We start from the raw sequence: 16,309 nt of genomic DNA, 5'->3' as shown, positions 1-16,309 counted from the left end.
ACAGATGCCTGGTTGATAATAGCACTCTGACCTATGACGCCAGTGTTTTTCAACAAGGATACAACTTTCAACGGGGTCCAAACAAGCGTGAACGTCCAGGAAGGGCAGGAGATAATAACGGCCATGTTGACCGTCGATATCAATACCATAATACATATCTTTTTATGATGTAAGTGACTAATTTTCCCCTTATGCAGGTATTCTGCAAAGAGACATCAGGGGTGCCATCGACATTTCCTTTTTGCCACGGCTCATCAGGTGAGGGTCTTGGCAGCAATCAAAAGATTGTATGTCTATGGCACGTTAAAAGTTGTCACCAAGAAGCCAAGCCGTTTCATCAGCTGTTTTCAATTCACGTTTTTGTCAAGTTTATGGCAACATCAAACAAGTGCCCCTGAGCTTTGTATTTATTTTAGCGGCCATGTCTACTGCAAATGTAGTACAAAGTCATGTTTTTGAGGTAGAGAATGGCATATTTCTCCAGTTTCCCCAAGGCTGCCACCAAAAAGACTATATTTGGAAAAATGAAAATGAGGGGTGGAATGAAGAGACCGGTATGTTAATATTGAAACTTTATGAGCATTTTAAGCCAGAGCGAATGAACACGATGTATTCAATTCAACTCAGCTACACACGATGCAAACGAAAATACGAGAACAGTCTCTCAACCATTTGCGCAAATTCGTAAAAAGCCTTCGATATCTGTAGAAGCTCTGAAGCCACAACGCTTAATCTTCTGTCATTTTCAGACTGAGAAAAAAGTGCATCAAGTCAAAACTAAGGCCAAATCGTAAAGCCGGCCATACCAACAGAAAGCACGCAAGTACTGTGGAGAAAACCATCCAGGAAGTGTTACAGCTTACAAAAATGCCCTAATTGCCACAGACAAAACTCTTTTGCAAAAGTGTGTCACTCTGCAGGCAAAAGAAAACCACAAAGCCTAAAAAATTCATCAAATTGCGATTGATGCAGATGGATCTCAGCAATGATGAAAGTATGTTCAACGTAAATGCAGTCTCCATGGACACTCAGTACTTTGGAGATTTGCATGCAAGACCACGCTAAGGTGGCAAATCTGCAGCTATATTTGCAAGCACACCCATTTAAGGATTACCAAAACGTGAGCCGTTGCACCCATCAACAGCAAAATTAGAGGCTGTTCGACAAATCAGTCATCGATTCCGTCGGAGCAAATACTCTCTGGTGCAAGACGGACAGTGGAATAACAAAGCTCATCCACTTTGAATGTAAATTATTGAGTCAGCTTTGACCTGTTTGCTGTAAAGGTACAGCCAGTGGGGCACTAAACCTGTTACTGTTTAGCCAGGAAAATGTAATTCATGCGGTCAGGAAAGACACGGTCCTGACATACTGCAAGAGTACAATAACATATTCACGGACTTCTTCTGAAAACTTCTAGGCCATTTATCACATCAACCTGGAAGAGCTGGCAAAAGTTGTGCTTCTGCACGACAATACGTAAAAGAACGCTTCACAGTCTGGAACAACAGGAAATCATCCAGAAAGGTTAAGACTACTTCCTGAGTAAAGCAGCATGGTGAAAACAGAAGTAGAACAAACTCCAAAAAAAAACAACCTGAACTGAGCCCATCAACAATTGTTTGACTGTGTCCAAGACAAGGGCACGTTCTGCAATTTTATGACATCGAAAAAAAGGTGTCCATTGAGTGTGACAGCTCGATGTGGCGTTTTGAGCCGTTTTCAATAAAGAGGGCAATCCAGTGGCATAAGGCATTGCGAAGTCTCACCCCATGTAAGTGCAATCAGTCTTACGTTTTTTAATTTTCAAGCCAATCCTCATCATGCAGCTCAGATTCCAGAAATACTCACTCAACTCAACGTCCAGGCTAAATCTGACCCAGAAATGTACATCATTCACGAGAAGTCAACAGGAAAGCCACACCACATCATTTTCTAGGATTAGGAAGATTGTCTAGAAGATAGCAAATATCACTATGGAATCTGATGTGTTTGTCTCTCTTGATAGACTCAAGCGTATCCGGGGGAAACTTTTCGTGACACAACTCTGTAATCATTTGCCAAATGGTGTTTGGATGGCCAAATATTAAAGCAGGAGATGCCACTTTTCTACCAGAGAGTACTGGACGAATTAGCCACACGGAATGGTATTATATTCAGATGCACCAGAGTTGTGATACCCGCAAACCTAAGACATCATCTCCGTTGCCAGACCCCCATGCATCACACCTAGGAATCCAGAGCACAATCAACAGAGCTTGCGAGACCATATTATGGCCGCAAACGAATCAAGAACTTAATAAAGTTTTCCTCACTTGCCAGGAGAACCAACCGTTCCATGGCAAGGTGTTGCAACCGAATGCTTCGAGTTGAATGGCCAACCATACTGCGTCTTGTTGACGTGTACTCTGACTTCATAGAATCTGTGAAGCTGGAGGCATGACTACGGACCTGTGGAGAAAACAAAACCAGTCTTTGCCATACCAGGTACACTTATTGGTGAAAACAGACCAAACTACGCATCTCGAGAGTTAAGCCAGTTTGCTCACGAATGGGACTTTCGTCACATCACCACCCCATCGCAGCAGAGCCAACGGCGTCTGAATCCGCCGTCAAAATCATGCAATTCCTCATTAAATGGTCCAAACGAGATGATCAAGATATGTTGTATCCATTCTCGACACGCCGACACCAGGGATGACCAGCTCTCCAACTTGACGCCTCAATCCACGCCCAGGTAGAGCCCATATTCCATGTAACATTTCACTTTACAAGCCAGAACTACAGGAAGCATTGCCAAATCAGGTCGCACAAAAGAAGAACCAAGAAATTCTACGACTGCAGTGCCAAAGCCATTACTTCAGTTGGGGAGTGGTCAGAGTCAAAACCCGTCCTCAATGTGGACAATGCTCCTTGGAAGCCTAGGCCCCCACGACGCTACATCATTGAGGTAGATGGGCGACTGAGCCGTAGTAACTGAGAATACCACAGGGATACATTGGCTACACCTAATACAGGGGACAAATCTGACAAAGCCCTTTCCTTGAGACATCATCTACTTCACTGGACTCAACACCCGAATTATCTGACTTTCACAGGTTGTGACTGGGTGTCCCCAGTATCTCAAGGACTATGTGACCTAAATGAACACTAACTGTTCATCAATAAGAACTGCCAAGAGACTCCAACAAGGGACAGTTGGCATGATTCTCACAAACTTGTTTTAATGAAGCATTGCTCAGCATTTATTGCCATTATGTGTTTTTTTATTATTTTTAAAACAACAAAGCACCAAACGCTGTTAAATGTTACGGAGGTGTTTACCTTAGCATTTCGAGCAAAAAGATTGCTTTTTCTATAACAAAGTGACGACTGTTCACATCAATATTCTGGCAATTATTTGCTTTATGAGAAAAAAAAGAGATTTGAATGAAACCTTAAGCCGTTTTTGTTAACCCGATAACTCGATGGTGTCAGTCCACACGCTTAACGTGTGCTGCACAAAGATGCCCAGTAAGTCGATCAAAAGAGCGTTTGAAATTGTACTATTTAATGAGGTATAGTCATATTTTACAGTTAGGCATTGGGAACCTAAGGGCCGTAATGGATGGTCATACCCAGATAGCAAGCTTACGTTGGCCCAACGTAGGATTTAATCGTTGGCCCGACATCGGCGTGCCACATTGGCCCGATTTGGATTTGCTCATTGGCACACGGTTGGGCCAACATGTTGGGTTGACGTTGGGCCGATGACTTACACAGAATGACCGACCTTTGCCCATCGTTGGGCCAATGACAACATTTAATGGTTGGGCCAATGAGGAATCGGGGATTATTGGGTTGCAGTTGTGCCAACAGCAGACCGATCATTAACTACCGACGGCCAACATCTAGCCAAGGTTGGGCCAATACTAAACATGCACGGTTGGGCCAATTGTGTTGAGCCGATTGTTTGGTCTCAGTTGGGCCAATCACAGGCCAACATATATAGCCATCATCGGTTGCTGGATGGGCCAGGTAGGACGGTTAATTGTAAGGTTGTTCGGCGCGCGTCTTCTTGGAACCTGTCATTAAGATGATAATTACAAATGTTTTGATGGGGGGTATTAACTATAATACGCTATAATAGAAAGAAAAGATACTGCATTTACTTCTTTCTGAGATTTTTTTTTACCATTACGGATTGATTGGTCCAATGATCAAAATAAGTTATAAATAAGTTTACTAAATGAGAGATTATACATCTGCGTTTCTCATGGTTGTTATACAGATAGTAAAATCATCATAGTATATAGACTTTAATCTAAATTATAACTCTGATTGCATTAAAATTTTTAACCAATCTGCTAACATTTTTCTTACAAAATGATATTGCAGTCACAGAGTATTTGGAGGGCTGTCAAAAGTTAACTTTTGTATAGCAAAAACAGCAATGCAGTTTAAGTTATTCTATCTGCATTTGTTCTGAGATGGGTTTATAGAAACAATTACAAACAAAAACAATTACAAAGTTTTAACACAAGAATTGTCCCTGAGATTGTTCAAAGCTCAAAGCGTAACAGTTATATTTCTTAATAACAACTATTAAATATATTAACACTTTTAAACACCTTTAACAGTAAACGGCAAGTGAACAGCAATATTGCCACTAATTTAATAAAAGAAATTGTTCTCACCTCAACAACTGAAAATGAATCTGAGCAATGTCTCACTTTGCAGAACAAATCTTTGGAACTTTCCTGTAATCATTATTTGGGTAATATAAAAAGAAGCTTCATGGTTTCGGCATTATAAAACCAGGTTTTGTAGTCAAACTAATAATTAACTTCTGTGGGCTGTGGTAGTTCTTAAAAGCATCAAGTGTAAATAAATAAACAATGATAGACAAGAAACTAATGAGTGTGTACGGCTATTGGAATACGACAGATATATTTTTTAAGTTCCCTCTATTAACATCTCTGCAAGGGATTTATCAAGCATTGCTTGCAGAAGAGGAGCTTGGATTTCTCTGAAAAAGTACTTAGTGTTGAAGATCAAACACTTATGTTTATAGTTTGGTTTAGCATTACCAGTTGCTCCACTTATTAAATGGTGTCACAAAAAATTTTGTTTTCGAAAGTTTCCTACATCATGCAAAGTTTTACATTAAAATAACCTCCACAAGAATAAGTTCACAAAGGATGTTTTGCAAATGGTAATTGTAGGCTACTTAGGTTGCAGCAGGCCTTAGTGTACTTGACTTTCACTCGGATTGGTAACTGGAAGTAAATCTCTCAGATGACACTTCAAGGTTTTATTGTAGATATTCACTAAATACCAGTGTTTCAAATGCCAAATGAAAACTAAATCAGGCTTTATGCACCAACCCACACTGGTCATCACACAATCGATTAAGAAGCAAGGCTTTTACAATTTTGGGGTTCATTGCAAAAGAATCACAATTTCAACATATGGAATCCACTGAAAAATAACACAGTAACACTTTTAAGATGTCATCTCAAAACACAACTATAATTTAACAAAGGCTTTTGAATGGTACTATATAAACTGTTTAAATGAAGAATACATCTTTTATGAAACACCACTAAACAACACTCATTCCTTGTCACTGTTGCTGCTGTATTCCTCGGTGGATAGTTCATCAAGGTTGGAAGGGCTCTTGCTTGCTGCAGGGTTCAGCTACAGCTGCAGCGGCTGCTCGTCTTGCTATCCTGCCACCATCTTGGTCTTTTGAGTAGTGGAGCCACACTTTGATCATCTCGTCAATTTCGGCATTTGTGGCAGACTGCACGGATGGGTTTCTTCGAACAGCTCCTAGAAAACAATCCAGAAGATTTTTTTATCAATGTTAAGGTGAGCAAAGACACTAGAATGGCAGGATTTCAATAAGTTTACCCCATGGGATTAAAACATACAATTCAATTACTTACTGCCAATTTCGGCCTGTAACTACTATACATTACATACGGTTTTACACTGTTTACAAAGCAAATTAAGATCTGGAAGGGTTCACAATCAGTTAACCAATTTATGAACACGTATAGATTGAACCAATTTTGAAGGATCAGGATATGAAGTAAGCCTAGGTTGTTACTGAGATGGGCATGTCCCAAATTGTTTCATGTTGTGAGCAAATCAATTTTATGGCAAAAACGAAAAACCCACCTGCCCTGGCCTACTCCCCCAATCTCCCCACCTAAAAAAAGTAGACCAAAAATACTATTGTTTCCACTTGATAGGATGATTATAAAAAATACCTGTACAAACTGGAGCTGGCCACCGATTGATCAAGGATGAGGGTGGAGAAGGCAGGGCTTGAGCAGGCGTCTTTGGTGCAGAAGTTGCAGATAGATGTTGGTGCTTTTGCTGATTGCCTCTCTGAACGTTGCGTGATGAGCATGAGCAGTCCTCGTCAGAAGAGGAATCGCTTTCCTGGTAACGTGGGTTTGGCCTAGAAGATTTGGTCAACAAAAGTGAAACAGTCCATTGCGTCACATACTATCTCAACAATTCAAAATAACTGACTCTTGGATGGAATTGATATTACTGTTCGATCATTAGGAAACCAAAAAGCAACTCGTGTCTGGCCAGCGATGGTAATCTCAGATGTCCCAGTCCAGCAAACAGGACCTGGCTTGCGCTTTCCAAGCCAATTCAACCTGAGCACACAATTGTAAAAATTCATACAGCAGTATAATGAACCATGAAAATGTTAAGTACCATCTGAAAATATTCATTTTCATTCTCAAGACTGTAAAACAATAGAGCAATTTTACTTGCACCATAGGTCATAATTTATATTCAGTAATCGATTTGACTTGAGACAACTCAAATTTAGTTTTCTTTAACTTTCATAACCGATCTAAACACTGTTGGAATCATTACCTTGACTGCCTCTTTGTCAGGGACATGCTCAATCGCTCATTCGGCAAACTCGCAGTCACTTCCAGTACTACTAGAATACTCATGGTTGTTCTCATGGAAATGGTACATTTGCATATCTTCAGGAAGCAACATAAGGTGATCAAATGATTGGTTACAGTCTGTGCTGGAAGCAGAAAAGAAGTCATCTGTGGCACTTGCAGGCTCATCAATCATGTCAACATTCTTTAAGTTTGAATGCTCTTCATCATAAACTTGCAGTCAGTGCTCTCACTGACTCATCGGGAACTAACAGTGAAACAGAGAGGCCTTGTTCCCCATTGTTCGGAAGTAGGCCTAGGCCCAAATGATTCCGACAATTTGGCCTAGGCCGCTTAGGAGTACTTTCAAAGATGTCATCAATTGTGTTCTGAAAACTCTATCTTTTAATTTCCTCCTCCTTGTCCAATAAGACAATGACTTGTACATTTTATCCCCAAACTTTAGGCCTACTTTCTGACCACTGTTAAATACACTGTCAAAATTATTAGCCGAGTACTGTTACAGCCACAAGTCCAGCAAGATGAACGTCACGGAACTTGCACAATGTACATGTACTACATGTATCAATAATGTACATGTAGGGCCAACGAAGGCTCAGGCCTATACCAATTTTACTCGTCGTGATGAGGCTGAAAAAAAAAACTGGGAAAACGTCTATATACAAACCTCATCTCAACAAACTTCAGCCAGTATCGTGGTCTTTGTTGAGCTATGTTCAGGTGATTGGTTGCACTCAAAGATGGATTCGATGCTATAAATCTTGCAGTTGCACTGGACGGCCGGCAGATAGAGAGATACTAGGACGTGTGCTGCATGTACTGTTTGTTTGTATGTACTGGATACACAGGCTAAAACACGTCTACAACGTGCGAACGATGCGCGCTACATTACATTGTGTACTACGTATACGACGAGTGTGTGCGTGTAGGAGTTATTTGGCCACTTGCCAGTTAACTGATGCGGACGCGCGAAATTTTGTGGTACACGTATTTTTATTTCATCATTTTAAAGCACGGACAATATTATAAAATGTTTCTAAATTTATTGTTTAAGTTTTTTAATTCATAAATATTTAAAAGGGGTAATTATTTTAATACAACCTAAGAAGCCATTTAATTATCTTTTTTTTTAAGTGTGACATTTATACAATTTTATTGTGTGATATGCGTCGTTATTTTTTATACGACGCGAAGTACGATGCGAAGTGGCGTTTGGGCCACGTCGTGCCGATATGTGAATTGCCGACAATTTCAGCAACATTGGGCCAACAACGGGCCAACGGTAAACTTTTTTTGCGAAGGTTAGGAAATACATTCTGTTATTGGACCAACAATGGGCCAACATCTCTCAGCCAACACCGATATTTGGCCAATGAATCAACCATGAACCAATGTTGGCCCAACGTAAGTTTGCTATCTGGGTAGTCACCGCGTTCGGCACATGTGGCCATGCATACAGACGCCAGTAATTATTCCCTATTAGCCGTCAGAAAGGAAAAATATGTAAAGAAAAGTTCAATTTAGAAGAAAAAAAAAAGAAAGCGATAACTTGGAAAAATACTGCGCAACCTTCAGATCATTTGTTTGCGTTTGTAGCGAATATACTCTTCCAGGGGAAAATTGTACGGCTTAAACAAGCAGATGAGCTAATCCAAATGAGCTAATCTAAAATGCTAGCCATTTTGGAAATTGCCTGCCGCGCCCTGCTGGGGTAAAATTGTGAATGCCTCAATATGAAAATTTGGAGAGAATACTAAAGTGTGTCTAGCAAATTTGGCTCTTTAATGACAAAGTGAACAACACTTTTGCTATGCCGCTGCACTAAACGGAACTACAAACTCCGAAAATGCCATGAAGACACGTCCGTAAATGATAGGGCGCTGAGAAAAGAAGGACGCAGATGGCAGTGGGAACGCAGTGCATTGTGGAAGGTCAAGGGGGCAGGACGCATAAATCAAGTTTTGCATGTAGGCTGGGGTACGTGAATGAAAGAGACACCTGCCGGTCGCTGACGCTAAAGTACAATTTGGTACTCAAAAACAATAGGAAAACACCGCTTGGCTAGCGTGGGTTTTTTTGAGGATGTACTAGACGAAAACAACGTTGTTACGATTCCAGTTGATCCAAATCATTTTGTGTCTCCCCCGAAAAGGTACATGGGGAATTTACACGCACATTTTAAAAACCTTTAAAAGACTTTGTCGTCATTTGTTTCGTTCTCAGGGCAGAGCCTATATGCTCTTTAGCATGTGCGGTTCCAAGCGTCGGTTCGGCAACTCTGTAGTCTTCTCTTCATCACCAGACCGAGGCCGAAGCTGACACCTCTGTGGGACCGTGGAGTGTCGTGGCTCCATGCAGAAGCCGAATCTCGGGGGTCGACATCAACCTAGCTGTCCTGGCGCTGGGTGTGGAGGTGCTTGGCCTGACGACTGTGCTCTTTTGGCCATGGCACTGACTGGGCGGGGCCTCAGTTTTCCTTTCTAGTGTTGGGCTCCTTAAGGTAATTATGCTCGGCCGAATTTCTTACAAAATGATATTGCAGTCACAGAGTATTTGGAGGGCTGTCAAAAGTTAACTTTTGTATAGCAAAAACAGCAATGCAGTTTAAGTTATTCTATCTGCATTTGTTCTGAGATGGGTTTATAGAAACAATTACAAACAAAAACAATTACAAAGTTTTAACACAAGAATTGTCCCTGAGATTGTTCAAAGCTCAAAGCGTAACAGTTATATTTCTTAATAACAACTATTAAATATATTAACACTTTTAAACACCTTTAACAGTAAACGGCAAGTGAACAGCAATATTGCCACTAATTTAATAAAAGAAATTGTTCTCACCTCAACAACTGAAAATGAATCTGAGCAATGTCTCACTTTGCAGAACAAATCTTTGGAACTTTCCTGTAATCATTATTTGGGTAATATAAAAAGAAGCTTCATGGTTTCGGCATTATAAAACCAGGTTTTGTAGTCAAACTAATAATTAACTTCTGTGGGCTGTGGTAGTTCTTAAAAGCATCAAGTGTAAATAAATAAACAATGATAGACAAGAAACTAATGAGTGTGTACGGCTATTGGAATACGACAGATATATTTTTTAAGTTCCCTCTATTAACATCTCTGCAAGGGATTTATCAAGCATTGCTTGCAGAAGAGGAGCTTGGATTTCTCTGAAAAAGTACTTAGTGTTGAAGATCAAACACTTATGTTTATAGTTTGGTTTAGCATTACCAGTTGCTCCACTTATTAAATGGTGTCACAAAAAAATTTTGTTTTCGAAAGTTTCCTACATCATTGCAAAGTTTTACATTAAAATAACCTCACAAGAATAAGTTCACAAAGGATGTTTTGCAAATGGTAATTGTAGGCTACTTAGGTTGCAGCAGGCCTTAGTGTACTTGACTTTCACTCGGATTGGTAACTGGAAGTAAATCTCTCAGATGACACTTCAAGGTTTTATTGTAGATATTCACTAAATACCAGTGTTTCAAATGCCAAATGAAAACTAAATCAGGCTTTATGCACCAACCCACCACTGGTCATCACACAATCGATTAAGAAGCAAGGCTTTTACAATTTTGGGGTTCATTGCAAAAGAATCACAATTTCAACATATGGAATCCACTGAAAAATAACACAGTAACACTTTTAAGATGTCATCTCAAAACACAACTATAATTTAACAAAGGCTTTTGAATGGTACTATATAAACTGTTTAAATGAAGAATACATCTTTTATGAAACACCACTAAACAACACTCATTCCTTGTCACTGTTGCTGCTGTATTCCTCGGTGGATAGTTCATCAAGGTTGGAAGGGCTCTTGCTTGCTGCAGGGTTCAGCTACAGCTGCAGCGGCTGCTCGTCTTGCTATCCTGCCACCATCTTGGTCTTTTGAGTAGTGGAGCCACACTTTGATCATCTCGTCAATTTCGGCATTTGTGGCAGACTGCACGGATGGGTTTCTTCGAACAGCTCCTAGAAAACAATCCAGAAGATTTTTTTATCAATGTTAAGGTGAGCAAAGACACTAGAATGGCAGGATTTCAATAAGTTTACCCCATGGGATTAAAACATACAATTCAATTACTTACTGCCAATTTCGGCCTGTAACTACTATACATTACATACGGTTTTACACTGTTTACAAAGCAAATTAAGATCTGGAAGGGTTCACAATCAGTTAACCAATTTATGAACACGTATAGATTGAACCAATTTTGAAGGATCAGGATATGAAGTAAGCCTAGGTTGTTACTGAGATGGGCATGTCCCAAATTGTTTCATGTTGTGAGCAAATCAATTTTATGGCAAAAACGAAAAACCCACCTGCCCTGGCCTACTCCCCCAATCTCCCCACCTAAAAAAAGTAGACCAAAAATACTATTGTTTCCACTTGATAGGATGATTATAAAAAATACCTGTACAAACTGGAGCTGGCCACCGATTGATCAAGGATGAGGGTGGAGAAGGCAGGGCTTGAGCAGGCGTCTTTGGTGCAGAAGTTGCAGATAGATGTTGGTGCTTTTGCTGATTGCCTCTCTGAACGTTGCGTGATGAGCATGAGCAGTCCTCGTCAGAAGAGGAATCGCTTTCCTGGTAACGTGGGTTTGGCCTAGAAGATTTGGTCAACAAAAGTGAAACAGTCCATTGCGTCACATACTATCTCAACAATTCAAAATAACTGACTCTTGGATGGAATTGATATTACTGTTCGATCATTAGGAAACCAAAAAGCAACTCGTGTCTGGCCAGCGATGGTAATCTCAGATGTCCCAGTCCAGCAAACAGGACCTGGCTTGCGCTTTCCAAGCCAATTCAACCTGAGCACACATTTGTAAAAATTCATACAGCAGTATAATGAACCATGAAAATGTTAAGTACCATCTGAAAATATTCATTTTCATTCTCAAGACTGTAAAACAATAGAGCAATTTTACTTGCACCATAGGTCATAATTTATATTCAGTAATCGATTTGACTTGAGACAACTCAAATTTAGTTTTCTCTAACTTTCATAACCGATCTAAACACTGTTGGAATCATTACCTTGACTGCCTCTTTGTCAGGGACATGCTCAATCGCTCATTCGGCAAACTCGCAGTCACTTCCAGTACTACTAGAATACTCATGGTTGTTCTCATGGAAATGGTACATTTGCATATCTTCAGGAAGCAACATAAGGTGATCAAATGATTGGTTACAGTCTGTGCTGGAAGCAGAAAAGAAGTCATCTGTGGCACTTGCAGGCTCATCAATCATGTCAACATTCTTTAAGTTTGAATGCTCTTCATCAGATAAACTTGCAGTCAGTGCTCTCACTGACTCATCGGGAACTAACAGTGAAACAGAGAGGCCTTGTTCCCCATTGTTCTGAAGTAGGCCTAGGCCCAAATGATTCCGACAATTTGGCCTAGGCCGCTTAGGAGTACTTTCAAAGATGTCATCAATGTGTTCTGAAACTCTATCTTTTAATTTCCTCCTCCTTGTCCAATAAGACAATGACTTGTACATTTTATCCCCAAACTTTAGGCCTACTTTCTGACCACTGTTAAATACACTGTCAAAATTATTAGCCGAGTACTGTTACAGCCACAAGTCCAGCAAGATGAACGTCACGGAACTTGCACAATGTACATGTACTACATGTATCAATAATGTACATGTAGGGCCAACGAAGGCTCAGGCCTATACCATTTTTACTCGTCGTGATGAGGCTGAAAAAAAAAACTGGGAAAACGTCTATATACAAACCTCATCTCAACAAACTTCAGCAGTATCGTGGTCTTTGTTGAGCTATGTTCAGGTGATTGGTTGCACTCAAAGATGGATTCGATGCTATAAATCTTGCAGTTGCACTGGACGGCCGGCAGATAGAGAGATACTAGGACGTGTGCTGCATGTACTGTTTGTTTGTATGTACTGTATACACAGGCTAAAACACGTCTACAACGTGCGAACGATGCGCGCTACATTACATTGTGTACTACGTATACGACGAGTGTGTGCGTGTAGGAGTTATTTGGCCACTTGCCAGTTAACTGATGCGGACGCGCGAAATTTTGTGGTACATGTATTTTTATTTCATCATTTTAAAGCACGGACAATATTATAAAATGTTTCTAAATTTATTGTTTAAGTTTTTTAATTCATAAATATTTAAAAGGGGTAATTATTTTAATACAACCTAAGAAGCCATTTAATTATCTTTTTTTTAAGTTTGACATTTATACAATTTTATTGTGTGATATGCGTCGTTATTTTTTATACGACGCGAAGTACGATGCGAAGTGGAGTTGGGCCAACGTCGTGCCGATATGTGAATTGCCGTCAATTTCAGCAACATTGGGCCAACAACGGGCCAACGGTAAACTTTTTTTGCGAAGGTTAGGAAAACTTTCTGTTATTGGACCAACAATGGGCCAACATCTCTCAGCCAACACCGATATTTGGCCAATGAATCAACCATGAACCAATGTTGGCCCAACGTAAGTTTGCTATCTGGGTAGTCACCGCGTTCGGCACATGTGGCCATGCATACAGACGCCAGTAATTATTCCCTATTAGCCGTCAGAAAGGAAAAATATGTAAAGAAAAGTTCAATTTAGAAGAAAAAAAAAAGAAAGCGATAACTTGGAAAAATACTGCGCAACCTTCAGATCATTTGTTTGCGTTTGTAGCGAATATACTCTTCCAGGGGAAAATTGTACGGCTTAAACAAGCAGATGAGCTAATCCAAATGAGCTAATCTAAAATGCTAGCCATTTTGGAAATTGCCTGCCGCGCCCTGCTGGGGTAAAATTGTGAATGCCTCAATATGAAAATTTGGAGAGAATACTAAAGTGTGTCTAGCAAATTTGGCTCTTTAATGACAAAGTGAACAACACTTTTGCTATGCCGCTGCACTAAACGGAACTACAAACTCCGAAAATGCCATGAAGACACGTCCGTAAATGATAGGGCGCTGAGAAAAGAAGGACGCAGATGGCAGTGGGAACGCAGTGCATTGTGGAAGGTCAAGGGGGCAGGACGCATAAATCAAGTTTTGCATGTAGGCTGGGGTACGTGAATGAAAGAGACACCTGCCGGTCGCTGACGCTAAAGTACAATTTGGTACTCAAAAACAATAGGAAAACACCGCTTGGCTAGCGTGGGTTTTTTTGAGGATGTACTAGACGAAAACAACGTTGTTACGATTCCAGTTGATCCAAATCATTTTGTGTCTCCCCCGAAAAGGTACATGGGGAATTTACACGCACATTTTAAAAACCTTTAAAAGACTTTGTCGTCATTTGTTTCGTTCTCAGGGCAGTGCCTATATGCTCTTTAGCATGTGCGGTTCCAAGCGTCGGTTCGGCAACTCTGTAGTCTTCTCTTCATCACCAGACCGAGGCCGAAGCTGACACCTCTGTGGGACCGTGGAGTGTCGTGGCTCCATGCAGAAGCCGAATCTCGGGGGTCGACATCAACCTAGCTGTCCTGGCGCTGGGTGTGGAGGTGCTTGGCCTGACGACTGTGCTCTTTTGGCCATGGCACTGACTGGGCGGGGCCTCAGTTTTCCTTTCTAGTGTTGGGCTCCTTAAGGTAATTATGCTCGGCCGAATATAATGTTTTGCCGGCATGCCTATTTTTTTGTATAATTGTGCATGGTTGTGCTAATGTAAATATGTTTGTTTTTATGCGTTTACTTGTCCAAATTTACGGTGTTTTTGCATGAGAAGTTTAAGTTTCAAAAAACCACTGGATTTACTTTGTTTTCACTTATTTTTTGCTGGTTTAAGTTTGTAATTAAATATTATTTTTAAATTCGTTGTCCTTTGCCCATATGTAAGTGTCCCTGTTCCCATCTTTTGATTTTCTTCTGCCATGCGTTCTCCGCACATAATAATGTCACACTTTAGACAAGAGGGTAGCAATCAAACGACGTGAGAGATTTTTAGATTAGAATTACCGTACCGGTGCTCTCCAAACTGAGCTATACAGCCTTACGTTGGTGGCTTTTAGGGAAACTGACTAGGTGTTTTTATAAATGATAATAAAGATGAAGGAAGAACTAACTTTTGTGTAAAAGGCATTCAGTTTCCTGTCACCTTTGTTAAGCGGGCATTACACGGTTAGCAACATCAAAAGCGTGAGCTACTCGATTTTCCAACTACCCTACAGCACGCATGCTTTACAATCCTAAATACAAGAAAGTGTTGGTGAGATGAAATACAAATTTAGCGACCGCCTGGTGAAAGAAGTCGTTTGCTTACGTCCCAAAATGTATCGAAGGCCAAGTTAACTTGAAAAAAGCTGTGTAACCAAAGTCGAAGCAAACTGCAACACGAAGCTTACAAAGAAGCATTGTTTGGTTGTAAGCAGGTTTTAACGACCCAACATCACGATCGCAGGGAAACTTGGTTTACACGATCATTAAAAATAAATTTGGATACAAAGCGTTAATTACTATTAAATGGGGAAGATACTTTAGCCTATGGTCGTTACCGTGAAGGCGATAACTCCTTGTGCTCTGGTTAGAGAAGAGCTTCAACTAGTGTTGAAGCTCTTCTCTAACAAAACTCCGCTCGGGACCTCCAAGCGAATAATACAACGTTGGGCCTGTTTTCACCTTTTTGCCGTTGAATCGTTTAAACTGACTCGTGCACTTTTTGTCCACACTCCGGTCGGGATAGGTCGCCCTTCTAACGGTACCGCCTTCCTGTTCACCCGGATAGTATACCCGAACATTAGAAGGAAGTTCTTGCCTTTTGCTTTCTCTTTAGGGAGAAGCTGCTTCCTCCGGCTTTTCATCGTCTATTTTTTATAGTCTATTTGTTTTGTTTAGTACTTTTATGACCTGAGGCAGATGTTGGACCTATTCCACGTTACGAACACCAACGTTTAACATTTTTTTTGCACGTATTGATGACCAAACAATCGTTCAGCCAAAGTCCTATTGAACCGTTCGACTATTCCTTGGGACCCATGGCCCGATTCGCCCACATGTATTTCAACCTTATTTTTGGCCAGGACTTTATAAAATCCACCTTTAAACTCTGATGCCGAGTAATGCAAATTTCTACGACTTTATATCTAAAAATCCACGTCGACCACAGTCAAAGCATGTTTATAAGTTTTTCTTTTAATTCGATCTCAAGGTAGGTATAGCACGTCCATCTGATGCACGTAGTTGGGTTCGACCGATTCATGTTGCAACCTCGCCGGCCTGGTTACGTAACCATGGGAAAGTAAATAAATTTGCCAAATTGCTTGCTTTTTAACCAATTTCTTACAACGCTTTTATCCACATCCGTCTTTTGTGGTAACTTGATCTATGGTCCTTTCACCTCGAAAATAACCTTTTAGGCTGTAAAAAAGTTTTGAAATTTTTTTTTTCCATT

The 16,309-nt window shown here is 40.5% G+C and overlaps 3 protein-coding genes and 1 long non-coding RNA gene across 6 annotated transcripts in view; 2 read left to right on the top strand and 2 right to left on the bottom strand.

Annotated features, from left to right (window-relative positions):
• Positions 1-4,471, top strand: part of LOC110990301 (glycerophosphodiester phosphodiesterase 1-like) — a 139,581-nt gene extending 135,110 nt beyond the window's left edge. For all 3 annotated transcript variants that reach the window (XR_002599803.2, XR_015425879.1, XR_015425878.1), the window contains one exon: positions 5-4,471. The gene's annotated coding sequence lies outside the window, so the exon portion shown is untranslated. The remainder of the gene's footprint in view (positions 1-4) is intronic.
• On the bottom strand, positions 4,147-7,119 carry LOC147798581 (uncharacterized). Its single transcript, XM_087138952.1, has 3 exons — positions 6,886-7,119; positions 6,258-6,451; positions 4,147-5,814 (listed from the first exon to the last, which is right to left on the bottom strand). The coding sequence occupies exons 1-3, from the start codon at positions 7,089-7,091 to the stop codon at positions 5,642-5,644; spliced, it is 573 nt and encodes a 190-aa protein (XP_086995078.1). The 5' UTR covers positions 7,092-7,119; the 3' UTR covers positions 4,147-5,641.
• A 3,612-nt stretch (positions 7,120-10,731) lies between these two features.
• On the bottom strand, positions 10,732-14,239 carry LOC147798580 (uncharacterized). The gene is made up of 3 exons (XM_087138951.1): positions 11,976-14,239; positions 11,348-11,541; positions 10,732-10,904 (listed from the first exon to the last, which is right to left on the bottom strand). Exons 1-3 carry the CDS (start codon positions 12,179-12,181, stop codon positions 10,732-10,734), a joined length of 573 nt encoding a protein of 190 aa, XP_086995077.1. The 5' UTR covers positions 12,182-14,239.
• Positions 10,869-16,309, top strand: part of LOC110990214 (uncharacterized) — a 30,477-nt gene continuing 25,036 nt past the window's right edge. The window contains exons 1-3 of the long non-coding RNA XR_015425881.1: positions 10,869-10,943; positions 11,330-11,525; positions 14,234-14,510. This is a non-coding gene — a long non-coding RNA (uncharacterized LOC110990214). The remainder of the gene's footprint in view (positions 10,944-11,329; positions 11,526-14,233; positions 14,511-16,309) is intronic.

Source organism: Acanthaster planci, linkage group LG07, assembly GCF_054643075.1.
Source record: "Acanthaster planci isolate LZ-2023a linkage group LG07, COTS_SCS, whole genome shotgun sequence".
In the NCBI taxonomy this organism is placed as follows: Eukaryota; Metazoa; Echinodermata; class Asteroidea; order Valvatida; family Acanthasteridae; genus Acanthaster; species Acanthaster planci.
This window is presented reverse-complemented; position numbering and strand designations above follow the sequence as displayed.

Coding starts and splice junctions, on each gene's coding strand:
- LOC147798581 (XM_087138952.1), bottom strand. CDS start 7,091: ATGAGCCTGCAAGTGCCACAGATGACTTCTTTTCTGCTTCCAGCACAG. Junction 6,452..6,885: donor CTGACAAAGAGGCAGTCAAG/GTAATGATTCCA, acceptor CAAATCTTCTAG/GCCAAACCCACGTTACCAGG. Junction 5,815..6,257: donor GCCAGCTCCAGTTTGTACAG/GTATTTTTTATA, acceptor ATTGTTTTCTAG/GAGCTGTTCGAAGAAACCCA.
- LOC147798580 (XM_087138951.1), bottom strand. CDS start 12,181: ATGAGCCTGCAAGTGCCACAGATGACTTCTTTTCTGCTTCCAGCACAG. Junction 11,542..11,975: donor CTGACAAAGAGGCAGTCAAG/GTAATGATTCCA, acceptor CAAATCTTCTAG/GCCAAACCCACGTTACCAGG. Junction 10,905..11,347: donor GCCAGCTCCAGTTTGTACAG/GTATTTTTTATA, acceptor ATTGTTTTCTAG/GAGCTGTTCGAAGAAACCCA.